General features: G+C 35.1%; 1 protein-coding gene across 7 annotated transcripts in view; it reads left to right on the top strand.

Annotated features, from left to right (window-relative positions):
• The window catches only part of LOC149789932 (uncharacterized), a 475,016-nt gene that overhangs the window by 363,327 nt on the left and 89,690 nt on the right, over positions 1 to 21,999 (top strand). For all 7 annotated transcript variants that reach the window (XM_089972003.1, XM_089972000.1, XM_089971998.1 and 4 more), the window contains 2 exons: positions 17,251 to 17,327; positions 21,111 to 21,328. In XM_089972003.1, coding sequence (XP_089828129.1) covers positions 17,251 to 17,327; positions 21,111 to 21,328 — 295 coding nt within the window. The remainder of the gene's footprint in view (positions 1 to 17,250; positions 17,328 to 21,110; positions 21,329 to 21,999) is intronic.

Raw genomic sequence — 21,999 nt, 5'->3', positions numbered from 1 at the left:
TTTTACAGATGTTTTAATTATAAGACATCCAAGGCTAGAGATATGGGAGTTAATAATACTAATAAAAATAATAATAATAATGACTTTATTTAGAGAAGGTAACTTAATTACAGAACTAATCTACCTTGAGGCATTCTATCTGTTATGTACGATATTTATAGTATATACAACATGTGAAGAATCTGGCTTGACACTAAATAATTAAGTGATTTTAAAAATCAAAGTATCAAGCCTGGAATACATACACAGTCATCTGTGTACACATAAACATATATAAAATAATCTCCATTTAAAAATTCAACTGTGAAAATAATGCAAAAATACAGAAAAGCATCCGTTTGAAACATGAAAAGAAGAAATTCTAAAAGCCTACCATGTCACTTGTACTGCAGTTTGATTTTTGATTAATGATACTGTTGTGGTCTCTTGAATTAGTCCTTGTTCCATAAGCATCCCTGACAAACGTTTATCATGATATAAATACTCATATCTTACACTGAATTCCAACACACCTAGAATATTTTGATAATATACACAATAATGCCTCACGATATTGAACGATGATTCTACGTGTGGGCCAAGAAAATTCCGCAAAGATATGACGATCTTTGATAGACATGGGTATTTCGCAAGAATTCCCACCAGTGAACTATACGTTGTCCTCCTTAAATTCATCCTGGAAGTTAATCAGTTTTGAGTTATCGAAATCAACCTGGTTCAGTTGCTTGTCCTATTTAGCACGTTAGCCGCTACTGTAAAGCTGTTTATGGCACAAAAAGCAAAATGCTAGTCCTGGCGTTCAGTTTTCATACAGACTGACTAATTTACGCTCCCATCGACTTTGCATTCAAGTTATTCTCTTTGCCGAACATTATTTCAAATGGTTATTCAAACTTGTATCCCGCTCGAATCGCCATGTTTCGTATTCCGGTCAGTTTCCGTTAGGCAACGATTCACTGGGGAAGTACAAAATTTTGACCAATCAGAAAGCGTTTTACAACGATCATCCTTTAAATAATAAACGGAACAAATACTTATTAGAAAGCCCGATGCGGAATGGGACCGGATAGAGCATTATTTAAAAAAAGTTTCGGAGACGATATTACAAGAAGGGTCCATATCGAGGAAAATCAGATTCAGGTCAGGAGAAAAACGAAATTCTGATTCAAAACAGCAAACAAGAAAACTAGTTTGAGGGCACTTAAATCCAGTTTAAATTTTAAAAAGTACAACAACAATAACAAAATTTGATAAAGAAATATAATACAGAAAGATGTGGAAAGAAGTTATTGTTCCCAAAATAAACAATACAATTACAGCTATCAGAAACAAGGAATATAAATGCTGCTGAAAATCAATCAAAGAAACAAAAATAAATTTTATATCTTATTGATAAGTTTATACTAAATTGTCAGTGATATTACAATCATAAAATGTCACTATATTTTTAGAATTTTTGACATACTCAAATTTCAATCTCAAATTCCCACTGATATTTTCAGAAATGTTGGGAGAGTCAGTGAAATTTCAATTACAAAATTTCACTGATATTTTCAGAAATTTTGGTAAAATCTCCTAAAATACCTTAATTTAAGTGAAAAAGGACCTTTAAGTGAATGTCAAGAAATGTTCATTGATTTTGCTGAAATTTAAGTCACATTTTCACAAGAGTATGATTTTTGTAGAGCGTATTTTGATAGGAAGCCAACACAATTACTTTTCGGAATAAACATTAGATCAAGCCCAAAATCCACCTTGCACCAAATTTTCTAAGTCCAAAGATTCATCTATGCTTGTACTACCAGATATTAATTTTCTGATCATAATTACATTTTCCCTACTTTTTTGGTCATGTCTTTGTTTTTAAACATCTTTGGAAATAAATTAAAGAAAACTGACATACATCTGTTTCTTCAAATTTATATGAGTATATATTCATCCTTCCACATCAGCTACACTGACATATGCATGTACTCTAACTCCCACCAATATTTATATTTGAATCGGATAGTTTAGGTTATTAATTCTTCAGAGAATATTTTCAATAATGCTATAATACACGAGCCTGCTTTCCATATGGAGAAAAGTGCTAATGGATTAAAGTTGCAACTTTATTCCATATGGAATTTTCACTTGCTGTGAAGTACTTATGGAATTGATATGGAATCAATTGTCTGATTCCATAAGTTTTTCAGTCCATATCTCTTCCGTACGAATTCCATAAGTATTCCATACGGAATCCATGAGAAATTTCTGTACGGGATGTAACTGATACAAAAAATTAAAACTAACAGACAAGCAATTAAACTAAACATACATGAAATAATAATAATATAAATACATAAAGACAATAATTAATAATAATTATAATGTGTGTGTGATCTCGATTTCCAATGTAGCTTTAACAATTCTGTGGTCATATCACTTTGATATCTGCAGTGTGGCAGTTTATAGTAATGTAGCATAACGTCCCTACCAGTCACATTCTCCTGATCCCAGGCCAGACAGTCCTAACAATAACCCCTTAACGCTGAGCACCTATCAAGGCAGCTGTTAGTACCGATTTTTTTATTAGTGCCTGATATGACTTGGCCGGGGTTCAAACCCACGACCTCTTTCATCCTAGGTGGATGCTCAAACCACTAGGCTACTGGAGTGGTAAATATCACTACTACTACTACAACTTTCCAAAATTTAATTATTATGAAAGTTTGAAGATGAAATTTCCTTTTCATATTTTAGCTCTGTATGTTCCATATATCTGGACACCACACATCCCCATCCCAGCACATAAAGCTTAAGGGATTCCCCCTGACATTTTCTCAATTTAATGTATGTTTATCCCTGTAGATTATTTGATCATTGGGTATTTTATCTAAAGATGTAAAAATATTTGGAAAACATAATTTTGAATCAAGAGTATTCTTTGTTTTAATTAGTTTTGTTAGCTTTTGTTATATGGCTAATGCAGCACATATTTCTAGGTTCACATTCATTTTCCTTCATGCAAGACTGTGTTTGGCTGGATTCCTGGTCTGTTTTCCTTTTAAATCAATAAGTGACCTTTTGCCCAATGGTCTGTTAAGTTTTATCACTTTTGTCCCCATGATGTGTATTTGTGGTATTGCATTTGTTGTACATTCTTTACTCCTTTGTTCTTGTAGGGAGTCGTATCTTAGGCTTTCCCATATAGTGATACTTTTAATTAAACAATATTTGTTGCACAGTTTTAATGCATGTGCTTTCATTATTTAAATTTTTGCTATTATTATTCATTTTTCCTTTATTTTATTTTTCTCCTAAAGTCTCTGTCTACTCTAGCTCATAATACTTCTGTCATTTTTCCTCTCTATGGACCATTATGTTTACCAACATATACATACAATTTGTGGACATAGCTGGTTTTGAGATGGGTTTTCACAGATTTTATATGCCAGATTGTGTGTGGGTTTTCCAGCAGGTATTGTTTGAATGATATTCTTCCTTTATACACAATTATGCCTTCATGAATTGACTGACTTTTGGAAGGGTCATAATCTTCCAGTTATTCTCCAGGACTGTGATATAAAGTCCTTGTGGAAAAACTTGAAATAATCCCGAGTGTACTGAGATAACTTTATTATACTACGCTGTTACATAAAACAATTAACGCTGATCAAGTAAATGTCATAATTGGGGTTATTCTGTATTCAACAAGTTTACTGGCGGGTTCGAGTGAATAAAATTATTTTTGCTGTAGCGGTCACGAAGCGCTGAAGGGGCTACTTTTGCAATGGTTTTTTATTTATCCGTGACACACACAATTATTTCTGAAACTTATTCGCTGCTAGTTTTCTCGCTGCAAATGCCACAGCGTTCGCCCCATATTGGACACTTCAAATGCGATTTAAAACTTGTCTAGCCAATCGTGGTAACACCGAGGTGATCTTGGAAAATAACATGGATAACAATCCTCCAATGATCCTTTGCCATTGAAGTTTTCTAGGTCTCATCGTAAATTAGCGTGTATAAGTTCTTTTTTCTGTTATTGGAGACAATGTTGTTAAAATCTGACGGATGTCCTGATTGACATCGTCGGGGCAGGGATCCTTTTGAAATTATTGACCAAGTAATAAATCATCGGAGAAGGATGCACTGTCATAAGCACCCTTAGTGGGTTTATTGAAAGAAAAATATAAATCAGGCTACTGGAACCACCTTGGGTATCATATGATCATTCGGCAATCGATCGGTGGATGAGTAAACTGTTCGCATTGCTGATCGTCACTGGGGGAGTCTCTTTTTTGTCACCATGGTGGTACTGGTGCTGCTAGCAGCTGGTATTAGACTTAATTTGGCACTGAATAATACCGATAATAGATCCGATAAAGTTTTTACGTGTAAGTCAATGCTGTATCCATCAATAACATGATCCGGGATTTTATCGTAGAATAATTAGGCTCTATTTTAATATTGTTTATGTTATGATTATTAACAGTCAATAGACCTATTTCCGTAGCGATATCGATCACTTTATACATTCCAGTGGTAGTCGTGATCGTGTAAAATGTACCTGCAGTGGTGCCATCGGTACCGCCATTACCTGTGGAATATGCGATATCATACCTGAAAATGATAATGCTATCGATCACATTATAAAATACATTCCAGATTTAGACACAAATTAACGCGATTTCATATTGCCTACGTTATCCAGCGAAATCGGCATGGGATAACGCACTGTAAAATTTTCGTTTATGTTAGTACTGTTGAGTGCATCAACGTATTTGGAATCAGATAACATAGTAGTGTTGACGGCTGATATGGTTGGTATACAACCCTTAAGTAGATACAAATGGTAATGAGTTTACTCACTGTAATGATGTTCCCTCTTGGTAAAGAGGGGTGGGTAATTACATTTGGCTATTGTTATCTAGAGGATGACCTCCCTCGATTGTATTGTCCGGTGTGAGTGGATATATTAAACAGCAACATAGAACTCTGCATAACTATTGAGAAGAAAAAAGACAATAGGAGCCCCCTTTATACAAAAGAATAATAATTAAAATAGTGACATACACTGCTAGTGTCAGATTCAATTCAAGCAAAGTTACGTTACATAATTTCAATAGCAGTATTTTGATTAATTTCATCATGATGACGAGAGTTGTGAAATGAATACAATGTCCGCGACGGATTTGCATCACATAGCGTTGACTCCCGTCTTCGTCTCCGTGTATCCAACGTCTTCCCTCCTTCACATGTATACGTTGGAGCGTTCTTACTCTTTCTATCCTAACTGCTCGATCTCTTACCCGGACTTCTTCTTTTGAACTGTCCCAGGCTGTTCCAGAGAGCTGTTTCCCTTAATGCTGTTCTGCCCAAGAAAATGTGCGTCCTAACGGCCTGTCTTTGCTTACAAGTCAGCCACCTGGTCACCTTACTTGTCTTAACGAGAAAGAACTACGTTTTAGTTTTCCCGGGAGTTGAACGAGTATCTCTTCTCTTGCAGGAAAAATCACGGACTGAGGAAATTCGCCCAAAGTCGTTACTTTAAATTCAACGTTTCTTCCAGTGTGTACACCTTAAGTTAAACTGACCAGTCGTAATTAGCCGTTCCTAATTGTTCCCCAAGATAATTAATACATCCGTCAGATTTTGACATCTTAGCGAATCTGAGAAATATTACACTTGCCAATTTTCTTTTATTAAATGATTATTCGACATGACGTTCCCATTAAGAGAACATGGTCGGCATCTTAATGTTTACTTTCCCAGGACAGCTTTTCGCTGCCCGGGTCAATTCTAAATTAGCCGTAAATGCTGGCCTCCCCTCCCCTACGAAATATACCAGCTGACATGGGAAACGGTCGAAGTAACCCTTCACATAAAACCTTGCTGGCTTGACTGTACAAAATTGTAATATTCTATGTATTCAATTTTAATGTTCAATACTTATTCAAAATTTGACACATTAAACTCACGTACAGTAACTTCGCTAGCTGATTGTGGGTTAACCCATGGTAGTGTGCTTGTATGGGATCCAAGCATCCCTGGGTGAGCTTTAGCCGTAATGTGCAAGCTTATGGTTGGCTAGTGTACTAAATCCTAATGAAATACATCATAATATTCCAGAGGCTGCTAAATGATCTACAATTTCCAGCAAGTTTACTCCACGAGGAGCTGTAATCGCTGCACTAACTCTTGGATTGATAGTACTTGATACCACCTTAACTATCGTTACCTAGGATGGGTAACTTTGATATATCTAACACCAAGAAGGGATCGGAGGTCTGTACTTTTTTATTGATAGTTGCTGCTAATCGTGTTGGTGATTCTGGTGGCATTGTTTTAATGTTATGATTGATCTTTCGGGGTTGGTATTTTGCTTTTACATCGCCGATGACTTACATTTATTTGTAATTTAGATATTTTCTTAAGCGTTATTCTTTTTTTTTTTGCTACTATGACGTCCATGGCAGTCTTCAACGTCACATTGATGTACTTATCAGATATGCTCAGTACCATGTCCCACTTTTCTTTGATGCTCCTAGAGCTCATCTAATGAGGCATGTACATCATCAGCAAACCAAAGAGCATCTGTGAGATGACCCAATTGTGGCGGCGTTGTATGGATGAGCCACGCTATAGTTGCTGCTTTGCCGCTGTGGCTGCTAACACACCATCCTGTTTTAAAACGTGTTCCGTCGCCATATCTCTGGACTTCTTATTCTCCTCTATCACCTGGGCAAATAAACGCAATTTCACATCACTTTGAAACTCCTGTTCGCCAACATGCTCTGCCAACATACTGTTTTATCGCTTTGCACGCTTCAGAAATGTATTGATCAGCATGGCTTGGTCTTTGAGTAAATTCACTTTGATCAATGACATATTCAATTATGTCATCGTGTTAGATAATGTGTTGACGTTTACACGGCGAATAAAATAAACCAAAGACAGTGTGTAAAAGCACTGGGGATATAACTCTCGTCAAATCCAAGTCGGCACATTTCCGGGATCTCCTCAGCATTGCTACGAATGATGATAGCATCGTGTTTGGTCTGTGTTGCTTCATGACAAGCCAGCTGAAATCGCACAGGACACTAATTGGCATGATGACAGGAAACATCTACGTGTAAGGGCATATTGATCATGGATACGCACGACACCACTCGTGGATGGCACAATCAAATCCCGAGCAGTCAGTTATGGTTAACTGGATAGCGTGCTAAGTTTACAATACAATAGCACTGCACCTGTGTTATTCCACATTTACAAGTACTCCAAAAATAGATTATGCCATTCAAGGCGCATTACTCGGATGTATACTTATCTGGAATTTATTGATTTACAAGTCAGTTCATGTATGCTAGAGGCCCTGGTGAAAATCAAACAATTCAAGGCGGGCATGCAAGATGTATAGTACACACTAAATAGACAACTAGTTATCTGTTTTTATTTAAAACAACTGATGTGTGCTAGCGCATGACGTTCTTGACCAAACAGTTACTGGAACTCTTACACAATTTAGTTGGCGCTGAACTATAGCATGAGTCCGATCATCGATTTCAATTTTATCAGCATACAGCTCGATCGTGAAATCAAGCAGGAACACACCGAGTTGTATAGACAGTATCATATAAAAACTTACGTTTATAAGTAAAACAAATGCAGATGCAGGATGATACTGGCTGTGATGACCATGTACCTATTGCATTAACCACATCAAGAATCTTATCAGCGGGTGTGATACAAACGTTTGTATGCTTATTATGTCAGGAGTTGGTGTGGAGTTAACACTAGCGCTAAAATAAAGAACCCAAATTGCAAGCAAAAACAAAAACTGCCAAATACGCTTATGTCACATAGAACAACATTTTAAATATGATTCGATCCTGTCTCGTACAAATTGTAGTAGTGATGCATGATTGGTTGGTTCAGGAATTAATAATCGTCGATATGATCGACGTCTGATGTGGTACTATACCAAACTTTATACGACCGGAATATTCTAAATTTTATACCGAAATGTGAACAGGACATTTTTTATTTGGACAGCGCCCTTTTTCTCATTCCAGCACATATACAATGGATTTTCCAGAACGAATGTTAAGATCATTAGCTGTTTTTTTTGATGGACATCCGATTTGTTCATTTGTCTCCTGTATGGTTTCAATAATTTGCAATTTTTTGCATCTTTACCTGAAAATCCACGTTTCAGATTTTTGCACTGCATGACCAGGTGTAAATTTGACATACAATTATCGAGAAGATCACCATTGATGTGATACATTATGTAGCATTGAGGGATGATTCACACTAGCAAAAGAAACGGTGACTAGATACACTAGCATGTTGGATTTGTGCCCCGGAATCCCTTCACTTTTCATGACGAAATTCGCCATCCTCGTCACATTCTTCATTATCAGAAATAAAGGATGAATTCTTCATGTTGCCATCAATATTGCTTTTCTCCTTTAATACGACCATTTGACAAGAAAGCACTACCTACCATTTTATACCAACCCTTTATAGTATCCAATCTACCTGAAGAAATACGGTGGCAAATAGTTTAAACTGAAATATGGCACCAAGACACATGTCCAGATGTTTCGATGACAGTGTACAAAAAACATAGGCAAATGATCTTTTTATATAAAGCTCCTAAAGTCGGAATGTTCTTGATACAATATCTGTTCCATCAGAACTCCCTTGAGAGCGCTCTAGGTATATGCATGCATCAACTTTTCCAACAACATCAATCGCGTTATTTTTCTAGTTGCCACATCTTCCACTTCAGATAAAAGGGCAACAATCCATCAAGGACACTCTGTTAGAACTTCCTATAGTTGTTTCCATCAGTTTTCTGTATTGTTGTATACTTGCTGGTATATTTATTCCAATTTTGCTCCAAACGTCTGAATTATTGTCATTATGACCACACGAATAGTCTAACACGAACAGATTCTAACAGAATAACCAGATGAGGAAGGAATTGTTGAAGCCAAACACAAGAACCATTCATGTTGTACTGGATATAATCACGTCATTTAAGATGTTGCACTACTTTTCTTTTACACACACACACATAGCTTGTTTACATTTCCACTGATGAACACAGAGCCACGCAGACATAAACAGTTGTTGAAAATTGTTTTATTCGCATTTTTAAATGAAACGGAGAAACATATCATTCAATAAACTGCATTTCACTTTTTATTTTCCACTCAGTAGGAATCACGAAGAAATAGTTATTAACTAATCTGACGGGTCGAATCAGCTTTCAGTCATAATAATCCTCTAGACTGCTATTCTGCATGGGCTAGCCACGTTTCTCATTGTTGATAACTGTGTACGTCAGGCTATTTAGATCGGTGCACATTATGCTTGATATGGATCTGTCATTAGTGTTAGGACTGGTTGGCCTGGTGTCATGATAATGTAATTGGGTGAGACATACTGCTACATATCTGCAGCATGATGACCCAGTCCTTAATATCACCATAAATTGCCACACTGCAGATATCGTAGTGATATGATTGAAACATTGTTAAATCTATGCTAAATATCCATATCACACAGATGACACATACTTAAGTACATCACAACTTGGTGGTCCATGATGCACATACATTGGCCAGTGGGTTAAGTGAATAAGCATTATGGACACCACATATAAGCGACTGTATTTGAAGAACTATTTACAGATGCCGTATAAACTTGAACAATATACGTTGGGTAAATTCAGAATTTTAAATGATTATATATAGAAAGCAAGTAATTGTAAGTATTGATGTGGCTGGGGTGCATTCTAATCAATCAGCAAATCTGAAACTACATTGCCGTAGGCGACCTACTAACGACCACCTGATTAATTATGCAATACCGTGACTGAACTCTCTTACATTAATTCAATAATTGGAGATAACGTCTGTAATCACAACCTTAACTGAATATATTGATGTAGTTTTTTGACTGTTTAGGCAGGTAATTTTATTTGGCCATCTTGCTTTGTTATACAGTGTGTGAAAATGGGTAACAATCATTGCGATTTACCATTGGTGATTTCAAAATGTCTGAGCACTGTGTTATGGACTGGGTGGTGTCGTGTGTAGTTAATAAAATAAAATATGAAGTTAAGGCATGAAAACACAGTGCACATGGCAGGGATATATAGTGGAATAATACGAGCCCCGTACAATAAAATGCAACAGATTGATCAAGTACAAAAACAAAAATGGCTTGTGAATGATTCAGTTCCTGTCTGAGTTAACAAACTATGTTCATGTCTGAGTTAACAAACTATGTTCCTGTCTGAGTTAACAAGCGATGCAAATTTTGTTCTTGAGTTAACAATCTATGCAAATTTTTATTCTGAGTTAACAAACTATGCAAAGTTTATTTTTGCAGTTCTGCTCTACATAAAACAATTTGTATCATATGACTGAGTGACAGCTATACATCAGATAACGGCATGACTGTATCACCTAGTGTTTCCCGTCAACGTCTTTCGTAACTTTCCTTCTCTGTCTCTTTATTAGCCTCTTCAGGTCAATGACCTCTTAGTTGAGGACTGCCCCTCTTTCCCGCTGTGCAGTCAGATATGTGTAGAGCTATTTTATTTATATACAAAAGATAACAACCAAACGAAATACGTGTCTGTTTTCCTTCTCCTTGGATCAACCAAGATTACCACTCTAGCCTTGTGTTAGATATTGTCCATCAAAATCAACAGCACTAGCTAAGGTCACTCACAATACAAACACAACAATATGTTATCATAAATCTATGTCCTGTAAGTGGCCACTGCGTTCTTAACTGATAACATGACATGCCTTGACCCCCTTAAATAAACCATCATTGCACCCATGTGGACCGTACCTTACCAGCTATCCACATGTTCACACAATTTGGGTAAGAAAAAATGCATGAAATCTTACTACATGATTACTTTTACACACCAAACCTCTTAACTTGAACTCATGTATAAAATGAAATATTAAAAGACATTCTTACAACAGCGACAATAAGCATGTACACAGTTTTGCTGAACTCGAGGAAAAGTGAAGTATGAGTTTAATTTATAAAATGAAAATTCGACATAAATTACTTACTTACAACCATGTGTATACATTGCATGCAATCGAGACAGTGTCTTTGTGCCTTTCCAAGCCCTTCTCTTACTTAACCTTAAAGTATTTCCTAAACTGAGGTCTGGATAGTTATCATAAATTTCACAGACCAGCTTTCCATTTGATGATTTATAACAGGCGAACACGTTCTGCTCTCACGGAATCAAGAACGCTTTGCCTTCCCACATAAATTTACACTGCTTAGTTTTATGAGGTGACTATTTCAAAACACCTGAAATATGTGAGAGGAAACACAACCTCATTTAGCTTGGCCAGTCAGGATTGTTATATTTAACGCCAGAATTTTTATCAGTCGTATAGAAGCCAGAACATTCTCTCTACTCCACCTTTATTAATAACTATTCTGGGAAATATCATCTCATAACACCTGTTTCGAACGGATCACAACTTCCTAAAATTCTTCTCGGGTTAATCTCACATGGCACTTTACAGCTATAACCTCATGCTGATCTGACCAGTGGTGAAGTCCGTCTGACCTATTGGGTCTTACTGTTGACTTCATGGTGAGGCGGGGAACAGTGGTATACTAATTACAATGCTATGTCCTATTGTAATCTACTAATTATATCCAATATACATACTAAGTTATGTCCACTTCTCCAAATTCGACACTATATGTTTACTTACATTGTTTCTCACTATATGTATCCTCTCAGAATGCCTATATATCACTCCATTATGTATATTATGTATCCCTTCTCTGAACCCTCATCTTGTATATCTCTGATTATTATTTCCAGCTACATCTTATCTCTGCTGTCCCTTTTTCTTTCTCTGCCCCCCTTCTGCATTTCTTTCTGCCTTGTGTGATTCTGCTTTCTACCCCACATTCTATCTTGTATCCATCTGTATACACATATCGTAATCCCACACCCTTTCTCCATATTCAGAATATAATTGGCTAATCATTACTAGATGAATGGCAGCTCCCTTCCCCCAGCTCATATCATAATTTAATGGTGCTACAAACAGCAGGAATATGGCCCACTTATCCAGATATGTCATTATGCTTACCTGTTGAGCCAGATTTTTCAAAGCTTTCCTGAAACCCTAAAACTTTACTTCTATTGATATTATCACACGCAACTTACATTAGTTTTTACGATGCTGACCTATTTTCCCAGATTTATTATTGTTTCCCTCACATATGTTTCTGATATTCCCATATTCATACACATGTTACTAGTTAGACATCTGATATTGGTACTGCTATATATTTTACTTTTCACACAGCAAACTCCCTTTTCTCATATGTACTTAGAATCCCTTTGGTCATATTAACACCGCGCTCTATTTGACTGGTTAAGCGTCAGCAAGCGGATCTAGTCAAATGTATGCCCCTATAACATAACAGATTATATCCATCACAATCAACAATTTATTTTGGGACTTGCCAATACATCATTCTTAATGTTGATGTGACACAAGAAAGAAAGCACTTTGACCTGATACAACAGATAAACATTCCTGATAAATATAGTTGTGCTTAAAATCAGAATGATAACAATTAAAAGCAGTTTCAAAAAAAAAAATTAAAGTAGTTAGCAATTTGTTGTATTTGCTCAGTATCGTTGATAAAACTAAGAGAGAGAGAGAGAGAGAGAGAGAGAGAGAGAGAGAGAGAGAGAGATGGATATATATCTCCTGAATGGTAATTTTGGGAATTAGCTATTTTGTGTCATTGCTGCACACAAGGACGTAACTCGAGATGACCCAAAGGAAGGTTAGCACTACATGTTTAGAGAAACAATTCAAGTGCAATTTAGAGTTATGTCCCTTTTCTTTAGTGTCACTGAAATCATTATTTTTTTATTATGATGCTCATTGTCTCTTTGGTTAAGAATGTAGATCGTATGTTTCGACCTAGTCAAATGTGTGTGAGAATATGGCATAGGAATGCGCCTGCTTTATTTGTACATTGATTATCATGTGTCCATCATAGATGTACATCTAATTCTTATTCAATGGTACTAAATGAATTATGATCATAGCTTTTATAAAGTTTCTTAAAGGGTTGCTATGTTAGTTTCCCTGTCAACTAAGTAGAAGTAGATAGTAGTTAAACATTACATAAATGGTTTCTACAATGTGCTCTACAAATAACATGTTTTAATTACTTTTCCAGCATCTTTTTATAGAACACAAGTCATCAGAATTGTTTCCTTTGTGACCTCACTTACAAACATTTGGCTAACATAAACAGTTGGAAACAGTTGGTTCTTTTTCTTCCTCTCAAATTGCTCGTTGAACATTGTACGAAAACATTGTAGGAACATTTCACATGCCATGTATAACAAAGGTTTTCTCAAGGTTAATCTTATTGACCTCTCAAGCATCTCCTTTGGCCTCTATTATACAATTACATGGACATTTGGTTATGTACAGAATGTTAGCATGTGCATTTGTGAGAGTCAGATGAACAATTGCAGCCCACGTGAGCCTCCTGACTAATAGCTATAGCCTCATTTGAAATGGTGCCCGACTCGGTCTAAAGGTCAATAGGCCACTACTATATTTGAGCTATATCTTCAGGACAACAAACCTGATGAGATTTAATCTGGCCGAAAATCCAAGTAAACTCAAGGCATAATTCGTTGCACAAGAATCCTTCTGCAATGAATGAAGTTCTGCCATACTAATATTGACCAACTGTGTTAAACATTATCAAGGACTTTGAAATATATGCAGATTAGGCCATTAACATTCACAAAGTGATAACTTATTTTAGAAATTTAATTTGTTCAGTTTGAGAAAAAAAATATTGGCAGAGATATTTCCTTGCTTCATAAAAAGATGCTGACACAATTTCAAAGTGTTCTGCCATTAGGAAAACTAGAACGCAACTGTTGCTCAGATTATGAAAAGCTTTCCATATTTTTTATCGAGTACTGATGAGTTTGAAAAGTCTTGAAATAAAGCAATTAAAGCTTGAAATCAAAATTGTTTAAATGATACACATTGAACATAAAATAACCTGTCTAAATGTATATGATTACAATTGAGAGAAAGACAATTGTTTAAACTTTATGCATGTATCCTAGACCCTTATCTCAAATATAACTAGCAATACAATGTACAACAGTTATTTTGAAAATTTAAAAGGTATAATTCTAGAACAAAAGATGCAAAGTTAAAACATGAGCTAGACCCATTAAAGTATAATGCACCTCTAAATAAATGCAATGCATTTAAAGCTAAAAGCAAAGCTATGAAACTGAAATAAACAAAAGTGTATTAAGTAAATGCAACGATTCATAGCTAACACACTGAAAAATAACGTGAAATGCAGTTACGTGAATGAATATAATATAGTGTGTACCATGGTGTTTAAAGTGATGGAATCCTATTATGCAGTACATACCAAGCTGTGTCTGTTGCCATGTAATGCCTTGAGGAACACACTTTTTTCCTTTGCACAAACGTAACTAACAAACAACGATATGAATATGTATATATATATATATATATATATATATATATATATATATATATATATATATATATATATATATATATATATATATAGTTACAACTTGTGGTCTTCAAGTGAATGTCAGAAAAGAGGAAAAATCAGTTTTATAAATTCAAAAAATAAGTTGTATTTCCCTAAAACACAAAGCTTAAATATAAAACGAATTTATAGTATTGTGAACTGGATTCCGAATATTCCAAAAACTTATATCTAAGGTCCAAATGAATATTCCACCTAAATTCCAGTGGTATTCCCCAAAAGAATCATCAATAAAAATGTTAATTTGAATTCGCGAAAAATCCCAATGAATGTCTCTGTCCAAGAATATTATTTTCTAAATGAGCACTGTATTAGTGTTGTTTTATATTAGCAATATGTCGCTCACATGGATATGTTGTTCTTGTAGAACAAGTGAATACAATGTCTTGCAGATCTTTTGGAATCACAGTATTTTGAGATTTAGGACTGGTTCTAATCTCAAAATGTAGATGAAGTACATTTTGTCACAATTGATGACTGTTAATTTCTATGTCATAAACTAATATCTAGATTATCTCCCTTGAAAGGTATTTATCTTTTAGATTGCTGTATCTAGATCAATAGCATGTCATTGCCAATTTTTAAATTTAATTTGTTTGGCAGCTAATACGGAGCACCGAGGACAGTATTCCAGTCATTGTTTTCCGGTCGCCAGCCATTAAATAATGTGTTAAATACCAGTCACTGGGTCTGTGTGACTGGTCACAGAGTAGCAGGCAACAAGCACCGACCATCCAGTTATGTGGGTAGCAATGCTGACCCGATGTATGTCATCAGGAATCTAACAATTACCACTTAACAATAGGTGCCGTTCTAGGAAAAGAGATCGGGTGTCTATATTACTTTCCAGGATCGCTTGTGTGACTGCTCCGGTGGCCTAGTGGTTAGAGCATCCAACTCGGATGTGGAGGTCGTGGGTTTCATCACCGGCCTAATCATACCAAAGACTTACAAAAATGGTACTAACAACTGCCTCGCTTAGCGCTCAGCATTAAGAGGTTAGTGTTAGGACTAGTCGGCCTGGTGTAAGGGTAATGTGATTGTGTGGGACATCATGCTACATGTCTGGGACATGATACCCCAGTGCTAGGCATCACTATAGACTGCCACAATTATATTTATAAAAATCCAAATCAAACACACACTTGTATCCACGTTTCCTTTATTCATAACAGTTACCTATGTGGACTACACGCAGCTACCATTGCAACTTCTGTATGTGTTTGTATCGGTGAAGTCTGAGCTCAGCCTGTAACTATAACATGTCCCATTTTTTCCCGGATGGTTTGTTTGAAATTGAGGCAATTCGTGTGCATCCACAGTTATCTACGTGGACTACACGCAGCTACCATTGTAAACTCTGTTGGTGCCTCAAAAGCTACTTTGACCTTTAATGGTGAAATTGCATGCATAATTGTATTAAATATAGTAAAGAGCAATAGTCCAAACTATCTTGTATACAATTATATTTATAAAAATGTCAATCAGAAATGGGTAAAATGCAATATAGTAATAACTGATGTTGCCAATAGAAAAATAATAATATAAATGTTGACAACTAATATTTCTTTGTTTCGAATATGACAAGAATTAACTGAAATTTTAACTTAATAATTGCATTTGGATTGAGACTCCTTTTTCTTCATTATTGTTGGTTACATTAAAGATGTTTGTGACTTGTTCAGGGTCTTCCTTATGCTAAGTATTACATTTTAGGTGTGACAGTTGACTGTGTTTGTGATATTCAAGGAATCATTTTTGTTCACTAGATAATGTCACTTTTTTTTACGATGACACCATTTACAACTGTGACATTTACAGCTTGTACATAGTTTCTAGATAGCACTGTGCACAACCCAGGACACAAATCAGTTTTCAATAAAGAAACAGTTTTCAGTGGTTAACACGTTATACTTGTCTACACATTAGCATTTGCATCCCCTTCTGAGAGTCTGCACACAGCTTGTCCTGTACCAATGCAGTATATACATTGTAACACTTACTAAGAGTCTACATAGTATATACATTGTAACACTTACTAAGACAAAATAGTCATGACTACTTTACAGCAGATGCAGTGTCCCTGACCACATAAACGATTTTCAATCTTTATATGATGAATACAATATTTAAGCAAGGCTGGTTGCTGAATAAATATTTGAAATTGATGTTTGATGCTTTTACAGCAAACATGTTAAAATTACTTGCTTTCATGGGTGGATTATTTTGTGAATCTTAAATTGTCATTCGGTTTCAGTCCTTGCATGCTTAGGTCAAAACGTCAAAAGTAGAGATGAAGTTTGCAACCTGATGAAATCTTTAAACTGTGACCACAATAAATGACAACATTTTCATAATTTGAATTTTGTTTTGAAACTATTGCTAGTGACTGTAATGTGTACAGTGATTGAACACTGTATATATTGTAATATTTCCATCTTCCAATTGATCTACTTCATGGTTGAATAGAAAGTCATATATATAGAGACTAAATTCAAGGCACAGAAGTCACAAGTAACATTACCATGCCTGTGATACCCAAATAAGAGTCATATGTTAAAGCGATACTAGTATAGTGACAATATTATAAATGTGTTTTACTAGGAGCAGCTGAACAGAAGAAAAGAAGATTACACGGATGCAGAGAAACATGAGGGTGACAGGAGGCACATACTGGACACGTACGTAGAATTTGTGTATCATGTTTCGTGTTTACAATGTATTAGAAGGGCGAGTACAGATGTGAATGTCCTATGAATGGTATTGTCTTTCGAACTCCATTTTTGACAGAATTACGGTCCGTATTCAGCTGACAGTAAGGGATCTTCACAATAACTGTTAACTCTATCCAGGATAATACCTATTTATCATACTTAAGATACCATAGTCCATAGAAACATACGCATTTTCAGGGCTTAATGTCTTCTAATTCATTCATTGCTTTACAGGTCAAAAACTAAAATAATTTTATACCATGGAATTATGACCTGTTGTCAGGAGTTTGTTTTATGCTCTTTGCTACTTCTGCTAGATGGAAGCTACCAAATGCAGCACCCAGTTTCTCTCTATGGTACTGTTGGCTCTAAATTAAAATTTCCCCCTAAAACCTATCCAATATGGCCAACATTACAGTCATATTGAACATCTTGTTTGTGCTTCCCTTTTTGAATTTATGGTTTTAAAACAAAATGGGTTCGAATTTTTCATGCTCTAAGTTTAGCATTTAACAAAATGGTAGCTATTTTCAAACTCTTGTAATTGGTAATCAACCTGAACATGGAACACAAGACTGCATAATTTGCAAGCCAGATATCACAGATTTTGAACAAGACAGGTATGCAAGTGTGGTGTATCCCTGGGCAAATCTCTTTGCTTCCTTTATATCTGTACTAATTAGTTGTTATTGCGCTGCTGTGTCTATACTCGCACCGACATAGAGTTTCACTGCAACACTTTGTATAATATTTTGTTAGCTCAAAATGTTGTAGATGGTTGCATATAGAGGAAAAAGAAACTATGTGGGTCAAAAAGGTCAAGGCACTGTACATCAACTTGGTTCTGAACTATGTACAGTTACCATACTTGTTGAGTATCTTGATCTTGGGAGGAAGAAGCTTTTCAATTCAGGACTTAAATGTCTTAACGTCAAGATTACTAATTTGGAACAAACAAATGATTTATGCGCAATAACATTAATTTTTCATCACATAGCACTATTGATTGTTTGCATATATATAAAGGAAGAAGCCTAACCGGTTTGGGGTCAAGCCGTAGAATGTTAACATGTATCAGAAGAAGAAAAATATTCACCTCACAAGAAAGGTATCGAACACTTACTATCACAATAGGCTAAAATTGAGCCTTATTGGTACAAAACTTTTTTTTATTTTTGTATAATAACTGAAGCCGTAGACAAATCGTAATTACCAATGTTACGAAGGGCTTTCACTTCAGGTATGGCATAGGCTTAGTACTTGTATTGTGGCTGAAAGAAAATCTCTCATATTAACTTTTGTTCTTTCGTACATTCCTTGATTACATTTTTGATAACCTTGCCCTTAGATCATACGGAAACATATATATTTTTTGGTCTAAAGGATAGAGTAAATGGTCATTTTAAGTCCAATAAGAAAATAATTTTCCAGCTCTGTAAGCTTTTCTTTCACTTGATATCATGCCTTGGTAAAAGGTATAGGTCACTGTGACATGTTGCTCAGCCTTGCCTAATTAGAGGACTGATAAATATGGGATAGGTCTGTAATGCACCAATAATGACAATATTGCTTTCTTGCATGTTATTTAAATGTATGTCACACTCTCGTTAGCTGAGGTAATCCTGCAGTTCCTGGTTGATTACCATGCAGATTTGTAAATACTGTAGTTATCACCTGAGGAATAAAGCATCGCATATGATATGATCTTGTAAGTAACGATAGTTCCACATTATTGATGGATTGCTCAAGGAACGAGAAAAACACTATTGACATCTATATTTTGAGAAATCAATTTCTTTCTTAAACTCGGGCTAGAGTTATTGACACATTATCTTGTAACTTAATTCAGTGTATACAAATCTAAAAAGTGGATCTAGTCCTGCATTTTTTTATATGGTCACCACATGAAGATATACATATTTTAGTTTACTTTTCGCAAACATTTTTCCAGAGTTATTGCCCTTTTCGACAAGATGTGTATGACATAATAATTTGGAAGCAAATAGTCGGAAACAATTCAAGACATCGCATGAAAAATGAGTACCACTTAATACCATTTCTAAATTATAAAGGATGATGTTTAATAGGTGTACTGCGGAATTTTCAATCTCAGCATGATGATGAACCATTTCACTGATGCAAATTTGACAATTAAGTTCGGTAAAGGTGAGCTTTGCCATGTTTATGTTATGCTTTAGGAGATAAGACGAAACACGGTCAAATTAAAACTGTAGAAGTTAAGGCCACAATTATATCAGAATTCACCTTACCTATCAGTAACAGACAAACAATAAGCAGGGCTGGATTTTGTCGAAAAGTTTGTTCAAATTCTTAAGTAATTGCTGTACCTCTGAAAAATGTGTAGAGTTAGAAATCCATGTTGTATTTGTCTGACAAGTGTGAGAAAACTTTTGACATAGTAAAAACTACAGCAAAGGTGCACCAGTTCATTCGCTTCAAATTTCAGTCAATTATTCAAAATGTCTTTTGATGCATTTGATGAGGAGCATTAATAGAGCTGCACTCTACACATTATCAAGAAGAAGACTATACACAGACCAAAGCAAAGTGCCAGATCAAAAGACTCTGACAATATCCTTTGTCCTTATAATACAATAGGGATAGTATTTGCAGAATCAGCAATAACTGATGCAGAATATTTTGACATGTTTGGTTCATAATTCTCCATAATACAATCAGAAGGGTTTGTTAGACCTAACCAATGTATTATGTTCAATATAAAACCATGACATTTCAAATAAAAACATTTATAAGTGTCCTGTCTTTTTATTTTGCTTATGTTCAACCTGTAGTAACAAGAAACGATGTGTCCTTTCATTGTAGAGTAAGTGCACCTAGGACATGATAAGAGGTTTGATGACTCTTATCAGAAGTGTGATTTCTAAAAGTTGTGCTAGATTGACATAATTGTTTAGTATTCATAATGGAGAGATGATATTTCCAAAATAACTGCTGAGTGGAAATTAAAATTTGTGAATTAATCAAGAGTTGTATAATGTGTAGTTTCCAGTGTCTCCTCATCAAGATTGTTCTTAACATCAATATTGACGCAGTGCTTGAAACCTTCTGTGAGCTGTCTGCTGTGATCATAATCTTGGCCTTGTTCAGCATTCTTGACTGAGTACAGCCAGTCAAGTAGTTGTTCTTTTCCCTTGCACATTTGACATTGGTTTGATCACGTTATTTTTTACAAGTTATAAACCTCTGTTTAGATACTTAAGGTACCGTGTCATGACTTTTGGGATATATTGTAATCTAAGTGTTGGTTGTTAGTGATTGGTATTGTATATAATGGCTGTAACTAAGGAGTCATACTGGGATAATTTTGTTTCAAATTCAGGTCCTCCAGGACTAATTAGTTTTAATAGGGGGCTAGGTTCCCAGAAAAGAAGACATTATCATATAATTAAAATTTATTTCCCCACAAATACATGCACACATAATACAATTTGTAAAATACTAGACTTGTGAAGGCTTTGAGCTTTTTATAATTATTTCTTCAAGGGACGTTCAAAAGCAATTTATTGGTCTTACTCCATTTGTACATCAACGTATTCATCGTGTTACTAGATCGTGGTCATTGTTAAATTGTTTAGATTAATATTAGCATAAAAGTCTTGATTTTGAATCCGACTATAAAGAGGTCTGGACAAAATGGGAATCTCATGTTATGTTGAAGTTCTTTTACTGTTTTGTTCTATTCAACATTATTTACATATCTTTTAATAGCCCAAGGAATCGAGAAAAGTCTCCTGAATCGCAAGTGCATGGAGAAAGCATGATATCAGAAGCTTGTAACAGATTCTCAATAATAAACGAACAGAAGATTTTCTTCCCGAAAAATCCTAGAAATTGCCAGATCGTGACAATGAATGTTAATGAAATGAAAGGCTACATTGACAACAACAAAAACATTGGAAGGGGAGCATTTGGGACAGTTTTCAAAGGTATGTGTTGTGTGATTTTTAAGTTATAATATTTGGGATAATTTACTTGTTAGGTAAGAAAATACTATTTTTTTTCCATTCATAACAATTTATAGTACCGTAAGTATTGATTTAAATTTGATTCATTGTTTAGATGTTTGTACAATCTACAGATCTGTAAGCTTCATGTAATATTACTGTTAATACTAGCTGGTGGAATATATTTCATTTAAGAATCTTTTGATCATATAAGTTTGAACTGATTTAACATAACTAACTTCATTCACAAGTCACCTGATCAATTCATCTCAGAACTTGCAAATACTCTTGCTCCCATTTTTTAAATAATCAATTGTTATAGGGCGGACCATTCCGGATTTCGCAAACACATATCTTAATCACTTCTATATTATAATGTTCTTCAGAATCAATTGTCATGCAAAGCTTATTACTTGCAATTATATTTGTATATGTAGGAAATACAAACAGTTGGTATTGCGAGCTACTTAGACACTTATTAATATTTATACGCATAACATGTTTTTTTTTAAGTTTAAATAGTTTCTTATGTGAAACCTGCAAATTATATTCTGTTCTATTTGCTTGACATACTTCTTTCTATATTCAGTGTCATCCATTCTTGGTACACTTTGTAACAAACTATACATTATTAAATGTAATACTCTATATTA

Source organism: Sinohyriopsis cumingii, chromosome 10 (assembly GCF_028554795.1).
Source record: "Sinohyriopsis cumingii isolate HCF-2022 chromosome 10, ASM2855479v2, whole genome shotgun sequence".
Taxonomy (NCBI): Eukaryota; Metazoa; Mollusca; class Bivalvia; order Unionida; family Unionidae; genus Sinohyriopsis; species Sinohyriopsis cumingii.
This window is presented reverse-complemented; position numbering and strand designations above follow the sequence as displayed.